This window comes from Eimeria maxima, genomic scaffold, assembly GCF_000499605.1.
Source record: "Eimeria maxima Weybridge genomic scaffold, Emw_scaff1140, whole genome shotgun sequence".
Classification (NCBI taxonomy): domain Eukaryota; phylum Apicomplexa; class Conoidasida; order Eucoccidiorida; family Eimeriidae; genus Eimeria; species Eimeria maxima.
Genome location: NW_013564161.1, coordinates 11 through 11381, shown reverse-complemented (window position 1 = coordinate 11381; position 11371 = coordinate 11). Strand labels below are relative to the sequence as shown.

Genomic DNA, 11371 nt, shown 5'->3' with positions numbered 1-11371 from the left:
TATATATATATATATATATATATATATAGCAGAGACACAGGCAGACTCCATAAGAGAGGGAAGCGCAAGGAGACAGGCAGAGCAGGGCCTTATGCAGACGGAGACAGCAACGACCCCGGGGACAGGAGAAGCAAACCCCGTAACCCCGTAGCCGCAGAGACTGAACGACCCCCAGACAGAGACTTAACTATGATACAACAGAAAAGGAAGCAAGAGGAGGCAGAGATAGGGAGTCGGGGTTGCAGACAGAGACACCAACAGTGAAGTAGACGGAGACCAAGGACACACACAAGGACCGGACACAGAGATGATAAAGAGAGACAGGAACAAGCCACAAAAAGGGAGTCCGAAAGGGAGGTAGAGAGGGTGTGCAGCAGCTGCTGCAAACTAGATTTGAACTGACAGTTGCTCCTGCTGCCTACTGCGTTGTGTTGCAGAGCGTCTCAGCGGGTGATTTGTTCGCTGTTGAGGGTGGGAGAACCCGAGGTGTTATCCCGCGCCTGGGCGGTGCTGCATCCGCATTTGCCCTTTTTGCTGAAGACCAAAGGAGTTTTTGTCGTCTGCCGCCTCTTCAAACGAGCTTCCGAGACACAACAGAAGTCGCTTCAGACAGAGGTGGGATTCTAACCCATACCCCTTGTAGTTGCTGCTGTTTTCGAGTTGTTCTTCTGTGTGCTGAGCTTCAACAGCTTGAAGCTGCAACAACGTTTCTTCTTGCTGCCTTTAGATGCTTCGCGAACTACAACCTAAACTGCTTAATGACGCAGAGGAGGCGCTCTTAAGGGCAGGTGGGCAAGCACGGGCATACGACTCAGAAACTATGGTTAGGGGTTTAGGTTTAGCATCTAGGATGGTGTGTCAAGCAGGTAGCGCATAGCGCTCAGCCTCTGGAATTTATTGGTTAGCATGTAGGGCTTAGGCTGTATTGTAACTTGCTGGGTTTTCAATCCTTCCTTGTCTGGTATGGCGTGGGCATATTATGGGTTTGTGCGTTTGCTCGTGTTATGCAGGGTCTCTGTCTACCGGCATACAGCTGCTGCGTCAGGACCTTGGCATATAGCAACCCCAAGACCGGAGCACCAGCATCGGCTGCTTAGGGTACTGCAGTTAGCTGCAACTAGCCACGCCTAGCCAACGCCAGCAAACTGACGGTAGTTGCAGGTGCAGCAGCAGGCGCAGCTAGCCGAAGGCGTTGGGGGGAACTAGTGGTTTTGCGATCAGTGTGTTGGGGTTTAGCTTGTTGCCACTCGTTGGTTTAGATTGTTGTTATTAGGTGGTTTGCGTGGTTGTCATTCGTCAATTTAGATGGCTTCCATAGGTTGGTTTAAGTGGTTGCTTTTAGGTGGTTTAGGTTGTTGTTACTAGATGGCTGTGTCCGCCATCTAATGATAGATTAGATGGCTGTGTCCGCCACTCCACAACCATCACTTTATAATGACAACTTTCAAGCGAAAGAGGCCAGCTGCTGTTTGGTGGGCTCTGTTTTTTTCACGATGCCTTTGCTGCGTTCTGCTCTAGTTGACGTTTTGGTTGTTGGACTGCAATTTGGTGGGGTTGCTGTGCAGCAAGCCACTGGGGAGGGGCCGCTGACCCGTAGCTGCAGCAGCAATACAGTCTAAGACATGTAACCGATCTCCTGGAAAGGGAGTGCCACTGCTGCTGCTGGCGCCTCTTCTGCCACCTCTGGGGAGGCAGACAGCGAAGCAGACAGGTTAAGGCTGGCAGAGACGAACATATGGGCACAACCGGGTAGTATCTAGGTACAATTCCGTTGATTCTCGTGCATGCTGCATTTACCATTGTGTGAAGAAATCATCCATTTATCAGAAGACACAAATAACCACACGCTGAATATAAGTAGACGAACGAGCCCACAGCTCTCAATGCTTTGCTTTTAAGCTGACCAAAACCCTCGTCATTGCAAGGCCGGTCCTGTATCATACCCGAGGACGATTGTGAGCTGCAAGGGAGCTAAAATGCTTAAGATGTGAATTTGTTTTAAAGAAGCTGACCTCGGTCAGTCTGGTGGCTCCCTGCGCTCAGATGATCAACTGCCTGAGAGAGACGGCGGTCAGCCATAACTCGTAAGGCATCTTGCTGCAACACAAGGTGCAACATGCACGCAACTGGCAAGCCTTCATAGCACTGCAAATACTGTAGACAGTTGTTGAGAGCTTCTGCTGGCGTAACGTTTGTCTATGAGGGCCCCATAATGCTGGATTTACCCTCGTTAGACAGGCTTATGAATACCCTACCCTACAGTTATGGTCTCCTGTATAGGCGAAGCAGGTTAGTAGGTTGGAAATTCAACTGAATGAGTGGGTTAGTGTATGGATGGCATTACTCGTCGAGGCATTTTTAATTTATACTTATCATAGCTATTGGCCTTATTGTATTTCATTAGAAGCTCAACAAGTCGTGACGAGAAAATGGGATTTGGACATGCGGAATGTTAAGCTCCGCTGGCTTCGAATCCGATTCTCAACGTGGGCAATTCTTGAATGGGTGAGCGTATGTATGGTTGGCACACAAAGACTCGCCACCAGCAAACTATGAATTCCAGCATTTTCCATCATTCTTAGCGTTGATGTATGAGACGTGTATTTGTTTTAATGAATGAATTGTGCCATTCATTGGTGCGGCGGGTAAAGGCATTCTGTACGTTGATAACAAAGCCACCCAGCAGCCATGCAAAGTAAAAGAGGAAGAAGAAACACACCATGTAACGCAGGCTTAATCGTACTGGATTGTAGGGCAAACACACTCACACATGTACACTACCTGGTTGCAGTATATCCACTGCAGATGGCGTTTGCGCAACCAAACAATGTGCGTGTGATAATGCGCTTGCCCTATAATCGACTAAGGTTCACTCTGCGTTGTAAAATCGTTTGCAATACATGGAAATCCCCACTTGCGGGGGATGGCGACTGCTCCTCAAGGTAGATAATTTGCGGAAGTCACTTAACACATTCAAGTAAAAAGTGAGGAGATGGGAAACACTGCTTACCATGCACGGATGCTGACGTGGAGGCAATCAGTCAAAACCCTATAGATCATAGCTTTGCGGCACTAGCTTTTTTTGCAGCTAGCGCGTTAGCCAAACATTTGAATCAATACAACGCGTTGAGACTTACGAATCTCATTGGTGGGAGAAGCCATAGTCGAAGGATCAAAAAAGAGCTTTTCTATGTAGGCTTGGCTGCTACAAGCTGGCACTCTCTCTAGTAACTTTTGAGACCTCTGGCTGAAAGTTGCTCATAACCAGAAGATCGATAGGCCATGATTTCACAATTTGTAATAGTACTGAAAATCTAAATCAAGCTTGCGCTTTTCCTCTCGGTTAACATGAGTTTTCTGTTCCCACTCAGCACCCGCGCTACTGCTCCACCGATGAGCCGTCCCAGCCCCCGCATATGCATGTTTCATCTACATTGACCAGCATCCTGAAACGTACCTTAAGATATAACCAGATGCCACGTATTCGTATCAACTTAACTAAAAACGTAAAACGACAATGAGGGTAGCGGTGTTTCACGATCGACAAAACTTCCCCCTCTGCTACAACGCGCAGGCCATTCCACAAAGTTGAAGTGGAACCACGTTTAACAGGTTCCTCTTTCCCCGCTGATGTCTTTGGCTGTAGTTTCGTTAGATACTAGACAGATACAGTGGGAATCCCGTTAACCCATTCATCCACATCATTGATTAGACAGCCTGGTATTTGGCTAAAGTCAGGCAGACGAGAGAATGGCACAGCCACAGGAAGACAGCAACAAAACGACAAAGAGACACGGTTGCACAGATATGTGCGAGTAAATATTGCACAGAACACTATACTAAAAAGGTGTGCGTATATGGGTAGAGGTCCAAGACCAGACAGAAACAGGAAGACAGGCTACTCAGCGACAACGAATGTGGTATTGACGGCAAAGGGCTATACTACAGCTCGTGCTTTGAGTTCAAGGGCCTGCACGGACGCAGGACAGGAGATTATATCCTCGTGAATAGCAGACTTCGTCCGTATCTTTCCCTTGTAGCTACCTGCACCAGAACGGAGGTGTTTTGGGGGGAGACCAGCAAGCTGCAGCTAATTGTCGAGAGCCCTTACTCGAGGCTAGTTGAAGCTTCCTGCGCGTAAACGTAGTCGGCTAGCTACAGTTGGCCAGATGAAGAGGCTATGGAGTGTAGGTCTATTTTGAGTTGGAGAGGACCTGAGACCATTGGTCCTCTTAGGTTGTGGGGCGGGCTTCTGCCGCCCTGAGAGATTCTTAACTCAACTCTTCTTGTATCACGTACAAGCGCTTATGAAACTATAATGAATTATTCAATAGTTGAGCCAAAATAAATGAAGAAGGCTGCTGCAACTTCTTTGCACCCGTCGTTCTACCCCACAGGCACGAGGGCAACTCGGTAACAGGTAATAAACACGTAGGATGCCCCTATGCTCATTTGGTTCCTCCACTTAACAAAACCTGACTTATTTTTATGTGTTCATAGAGGCAGATATTCACCGCCTCCTGTCTTCGCGTCAGATCTTGCACAGCTAGCTGTGTGCGTGAGGTATCGATTCGGAGTGATGCGCAGTCTGAAATGCGCTTTTGCTTCATGAAATCATATTATTAAAGTCATCGAAATGTCGTCTAATATCCTTTTTAATATTGAATATAGCTGTAAAGTAAGTAACTTAAGACATAGGCGCCCCCCCCGCAAACAGCAACAGCCAGCAACCGCTCACGGACGCGGCTAAATCGGGAGAAGAAATATTCGTGTGTGGGATTCCTCGCTGAATTTCTCCTTCATTAAATCACAAATTCAACATACTAAAATTAACATATGTTTTACGGTTTTGCTCAGAGCAAATATAACCAGGAGAAACGCTATTTCAGTAGCCGCACCACGGCCAAGCTGCCGCCTCGATTCGCCGGGACACCTGCACACACATACGATTGCGCATATTCTCCTTCTCCCTTGCACAGGCTCTGCCTCCTTTGGAGTCATTATATTTATTTTTGACAGTACTTTATTTTATTTGTATTGTTTTAATGCAATGCTCGGGGAGAACAGGGAGAACCCCCCGAGCACCGCTTAGTATCATTGTTTTGTCCCCTGCTTTGTTCAGAAGATGGCACCCTCCCCCTCCTCCCGCCGCCCTCTCATGAGGCGTTTAACAGCTGTTTGCGTTTTTTCAGTCTTTAGCGGCTTTTTCTGCACCTCTGTTGACTCATTCAGGCCCAATGACGCGCCGAACAGCTATCCAGACCCTGCGGTGTCCGAACATACCACCACACAGGGAATCATTCAACCTGACGCTTTCAGCGCTGTCCAAACAAGCACCCGCGTTAGCACCAACGAAGAAGGAGCGTCCCTAGCGGCGTATATGGACTTGCAAAGGGCTCTTGAGGCTTCAGCAGCCGGTGTGTCTGTGGATCTTCCCCACTCGACGGAATTCGCTGAAGCTTTCGTCGAATATAAAAACACCGGCATCTGCGACAGCTGGACAGACTCAAGCACCAACAAGGTTAGTGCAGCAAAATCAGGTGCTGCCTCAACAGCAGTAGAGGCAGCGGCAGCAACTTCAGTAGCAAGGGCAGTAGCCGATGTAGCGGTAGCAGTAGCAGCAGCTTCACCAGGTCTACACTGCACTCACTTCTTTACTCTAGCTGCGTGCGATACCTCATCGAGCAGTATGCATGCGCACATTCTACGAAGAAACATTGCATACATGCATCTTATTGCTATATTTTGTACTCTATATTGCCTGTATACGATGTAACGTAGCGTTGCATGTATTCTCGTTTCATATGCGCATACTTTTTAACACCGTTATGAAACGTTTCGTAATACCGGCATATAACCTAATGCACTGTTTATATCTAATGCGATGTGATGCCTATATATTATGTAATGCGATATTTTGCAATCTCTATGTATAATACAATTGTTGACTACACAGTAATGCAATAAGATGAATTACATAATATCCAAGTACGGCACGTTTCATACCGGTGTTAAAAGGTATGCGTATATGAAACAAGAATACATGCAACGCTACATTACATCCTCTACAGGCAATATAGTACTTTATATGCACATATTTTATACCGGCTTTACGTTACATTTAAGCACTATATTCAATACAGGTGCACCATACGCATACGTTTCATCATGTGCAGACATGTTTTACAGACGCTAAATTGACCTCACACATTATATTTTACACGCACATTATGTTATACAAAGATATTGCACTACATTCTGGCAGTACATGACAGACGGTCATTGTAATATATTATGTGGAAGCATTACTTTATATACAGAGACGCATGCGAAGTTGTGTATGTGCGTGCATGTCTGCTGCATCTTCTTTGAGTGGAGTTGGTGTTACTCTCTGCAGCTGTTTGTGCCTACCTTTGTTTTGCTCTGCAATTCTCTTCTTAGGTTTCCACAGGCTTGTCTGAGGAGAGGATGGAGGAACTGCTTCTGCAGCGCGATGGCGAGAAGCCGCAGAAGCCGCAGCTGGAAGAGGACGAGCAGCGGCTGATTGTAGAGCAGCTAACATCAGGGGACGACGATGAGGTTGCAGTGGCTGTGTTGGAATCGGTGTTTAGACCCCTCCCTTTGACTTGCCTCGTCATCGGATCCTTCGTATTGCTGCTGTATATATTTTTCTTGTTGCCACAAAAGTGCTGCATGAGATGCAGGCGACTTTGCTGCTGCTTAGCTCGAAAGACAAGACAGTTCTCTTCCTGTTTTGTCTTGTGTTGCACCGTCTTCGGAGGCCTTCTAGCCGCTGCTGGAGTGTACATGATTATTCACGGTCAAGCTTCGATGCAGCAGTCGCTGCACGCGTTGGGGGCCTCCAGCTGCTCTGCTCTTGAGGCTGTACAGACAGCGGAGTGGGGATACCAGGGGCCTCCTCTATTGCAGCAAGGAGACACCAGCAGTGTCGTCGCTCAGCCCCGTAGTGTCCTGTCGCAGCTGCTGCATGCAGGAAGCAGCAGCAGCAGCAGCAGCAGCAATAGCTTTTTGGGGGTTCGCTTGCTGATGGACGCGCTGAAGGGCATCGAAGGGCTGCTGACCGCAGGCAGCAGCAGCAGCGTGTCGCAAATGATTCTAGACTATGTTAATAACAGAGGTTCGTTAGAGCAGAATAAGGGACACCTTTCCAAAGTCCATACTGCCTCTTCGTTCAACCTGAAGGAGCTGAAGAAAGTAGCGGACGAGCACTTTATGAAAAACCTCTTTATTGAATCTGTCGAGACACTGGGCGACGGTGTGTACACATCACTTCTCGCCTCTCCGGACAGCTTCACTTCTGCAGTTACAAAGGCTGTACAGCAGACGCCGTTGCCTTCGGTGGATCTTACAAGCACAGTTGACTTGCAGCCGCTGACTGCTGCAACTTCGGAGCTAGAGCGGGTTGCTGCTGAGGCTACCCGTACCGGAGGGTTTGTTGCTGTCTTGGGGCCCCTGTTGCTGTGGACGGAGGTAGCGTTTGTATTTTTAGCGGTTGCATTTGCCGTTGTTGCTCTTATTCTCTTCCTTGGAAGCAAAGGGAAGCGCAGCGAGACCTTCAGCGGCATAGCGTGGATTTTGCTGCTCCTGATAACAGCCGTAGGCCTCCTCCTCACTGGCGGTCTCTTTCTGGGACATTCCCTCGGCGACCCCCTCTGCTCGTGGGGAATAGAGAAACTATGGGGGCAGCAGCCTGCGCAGGATACGCATGAAGGAGACAATCATCTCGGCGGTCACGAAGGTGAATTCTCCTTGGGTGTAGAAGCTTCAGACACCTTGAAGCGCTGCGTCACTGACGACAGCTACAACTTCCTAGAAGAAGCAGGGCAGCCGATGCTAATCAGCCAAGCTCAAGAAAGTCTGCAGAAAGCACAAGACGCAATCCTTAAGTCTATGCCGCAGTACCAGGCTAGCAGTGAGCTCGAAAGTAAGTCATTTGGAGGCAATTATCCAAGGGACCTTAGCCCGAAACCCTTGACAAAAAACCCCAAACCCTTAACAATCGAGTGGAGACAATTAACCTTAACTCTAGTGCCTAAATCCTACGTCCATCAATGTAGGACATTAACTGCCATCATTGGGTGAGTACTTCTGCCCTGTTGTTGAGGGCCTAGGGTTTGCGGTTTAGGGTTGGTGTGTTTTCTGCTTAGACGTGGAGAAAATTCAGCAGTCGGTTAATGATCTTGGATACCTCTTTATCTTCGACCAGGAGAAGTTGGCGAAAGACCCCTCAAAAAGAAGCCTGCTAGACACATTTCCAGAGATCCTCAATGTGAGTTTGCTTCTACTGCTTCTCGCATAGATGCCGTCGCGTGTGCCTGTTCGAGCAACCGTCGCTCTAAGCCCCTGTGTGCCGTATTGAAGTCACACTCGAAGAGTGCTCCAGGAACCGTAAACACTACACCATTGAACCCAGAAGCGTCAGCGCTGGAGCAAGACCCAAAGTGTACACTTTAAACGCCAATCACTAAACCTCAAACGCTGAACCTTAAAACCTGTGTGGTGTTGTTATTCGTGTGTGGTGTCTCAGAGTGGCATTCAGCTGACGACCACGACGGTCTCTATAGCAGGGGAGAGCACGAAAGTGTTGGGATTGTCTGACGTCAGCAAGTTTCTCTATCCCTTTGCGTTGGAAGGCTTCGAGGGAGTTAACCCAACAATCACGATCACAGCTGATTACCCCGAGCCTGAAGACGGCAACTTCGTGTTAGCCCTGGATGCAGTGGAGGCCAAAAAGGTTGGTCTACCCACAAACCCTAAAAGCCACAGAGCAGCATCCGGACTGGGGGTCTTAAATATCAGCAATTGTTTTTACAACAACAATAGTAGTCATAACAAGTAACTAGCTGCTCCACACACCGACAACACACCAAGCTCAACAACCTTACATGTAACTCCTGCTCCGCCATACACAGATTCGAATGCCATCAGTGGGTTCGATCTAGCATATTCGGTGGGTATGTTAAGTGCATCAGGTGCACAGAAAGAGGGAGCAAGCAAGTTGATAATTTGCAAATACGCGCCAAACACACAGATATCAAACAATATGTACCCTCCTATGAGTACTTTTGTGAGGCACTGTGTGTGTTGATGTGTCTTGTGATGTTTAAGAGGCAAGAGCTGCAAGCTCAAGGTGACATACAAGCGATTTCAAAGGCAGCGGACTACAGGAAGAAGTTCAGAAACGCAGCACTACTCTGCAAACTGAAGCTGCAAATCCTGGAAAAGATGATTCCTTGCTATCGCTTCTCCTCCAACGGAGACCCCATACGCACCAGCTGCAGCGGCAAGGAGTTCTTTGGCCAGCCCAAACTCGGCGACTGGAATGTCGTGGAACAGTCGGTGTACTATCTGACAGTAGCAAGTGAGACAGGGGTTTCGGGTTTAGGGTTTTGGTTTCCGCTTCCGCGAGGTGTGTCTGCACCTCAGCGAGTTTCGGAAACAGCTATCTAATAAACAACGGCACGGGGAGTTCACAAACACAAGCCTAGACACCAACAGCAATAGCAGCAAGGAGGCTGCAGCTGCAGCTGCAGCGGATGCTGCAGCACTTAGGATAGAGTGTGGAGACAGCTACACGACAACATACGCAAAACCACACACACAGACAGACATAAAGTGGAGGGCAACCACAGGCGCAAACACTAAAACACAACCGAAGAGAGAGACGCAGGTAGTGACTGCGACAGACACGACAAGGGTAAAGAGAGGCGAATAAACATGTTAAGCAGAGCCAGACACTGAAAAGCAGCATAATTCAAAACAATTACGAAGCAAATGCGGGATAAACAGACAAACAGGCAGGCAGGCAGACACTGACGGACTGTCTAACACTCAGAGAGAAAGACCAAAAAGAAGGAAATAAGTAGAATAAGAGCGAACGACACTAGCAGACGAACTACGAAAGCCTTGGAAGGCAATATGCTGGGATTTTGATATCTCCTTCTTTTATTGTCTCTTCTCAGGCCGCCATTTGAACGAAAGCATGCAACGCTACACCACGGAAGTTTGTAAGCTGGCCCCAGATGTTTCATTGGCTTTCTGTCGGTCGGCCTGTCGGTCGGTCTGGTTAGATTTACGTTTGCCTGTACACGCACGTCTCTTTCTGTCTGAGAAAGAGACGACTGTCTGTACCTCTCCCATCCTCCGTGCTCATCTCTTTGTCTTTATATCTCTCTGCACCTTTGTCCCTCTGTCCTTATGCTCTTATATTTCTTCGCCCCTTTATCTGTTGGTGTCTGCTTCTGCCCGCGCCCCGCTTCTACTGTTGTCTGTGTGCTGAAAATACACCTGGTGCCGGTTTCCCTTCTGTGCTTTTGTGGTGGCCACACTACTTCCCCTTTGCAAACTAGTTGTGTATTGTTGTATTTGTTTCAAATGCTGTTTAAGCGATGGGTCTGCAACGTGTGCAGAAGAAAAAGAGAAGGCAGGCGAGTGCATTTAGGTAGTGCATGCAGAGAATACATGAAGCGAACGCATGCAACCGGTACCTGTAGCGGGTGCGTGCAAAGAGTTCCTGTGTGTTGCGTTGTGTTGCAATATGTTTGCAGCTGATTACATAAAGGGGATGCTGGGCCTTTTGCAGGCAATCCTTTCGAATCTCTCAGACTCCCTCAACTGCTCTTTCGTCAGAGAGCACATGCTGACTTCGGCCTACTTGGGTTGCTACGAAGGCATAGACCGCAGTTGGAATGTAGGAATGCTTACCAGGATAACCCTTAGCATGCGTCAATTCAATCCTCCCCTATTTATATAATGATTGAAGTCGTCGTTGTGTTAATGCTGCGAATTCAGGCCGCAATGCTGCGTCTGATCGGGGAGCTGTGCGCCGTCCTGCTGGGTTTGTTGCTGTTTGTCTTGTGGCGCATGCAACGGGATAACTCCCAACTGCAGCGGCAGCACCAGAAGCATGCAGAGCAGCAGCCGCTGAGAGGGGAGGGAGAGACGGAGAAGGTGGCGTTCGACGAGACAGGAGTAGACGCCACCACAAAGGAAAGGGAGACAGAGCAGCCCGTCGAGGGCTCAAGCTCCATGTGGGCCTAAGGGATCTGTATGCACAGGGACAACTCCCTGCTCCTGCAGCAGCAGCAGCAGCAGCATGGCCTTCGAAGAGACAGTGCCTTCATAGTATCGTCTGTCTCCTCCTGCCGCAGCGGCGAAGAGCAAAGGAAGCGGCTGGGCCTGAGTTGGAATCTCGCCTATAATTCCCAGCCACGAGTCAGCAGCTTCTGCGTTCCTTCTTGCAATTATATACATAGTTCGTATGCATCTGTAGCAGGTTTTCCCTACCTTATAAAATATATATATACATATTGCTGTATTGCATAGCTCGAGATATTTATATGCAGTTTAA

General features: G+C 48.4%; 1 protein-coding gene across 1 annotated transcript; it reads left to right on the top strand.

Annotated features, from left to right (window-relative positions):
* Positions 1-4636: 4636 nt before the first annotated feature.
* On the top strand, positions 4637-11061 carry EMWEY_00049080 (hypothetical protein, conserved; the record flags this gene model as incomplete). The annotated part of the gene is made up of 9 exons (XM_013479444.1): positions 4637-4678; positions 5123-5687; positions 6452-7945; positions 8169-8290; positions 8549-8755; positions 9130-9382; positions 9984-10028; positions 10569-10711; positions 10813-11061. 9 exons carry the CDS (start codon positions 4637-4639, stop codon positions 11059-11061), a joined length of 3120 nt encoding a protein of 1039 aa, XP_013334898.1.
* Positions 11062-11371: the final 310 nt, after the last annotated feature.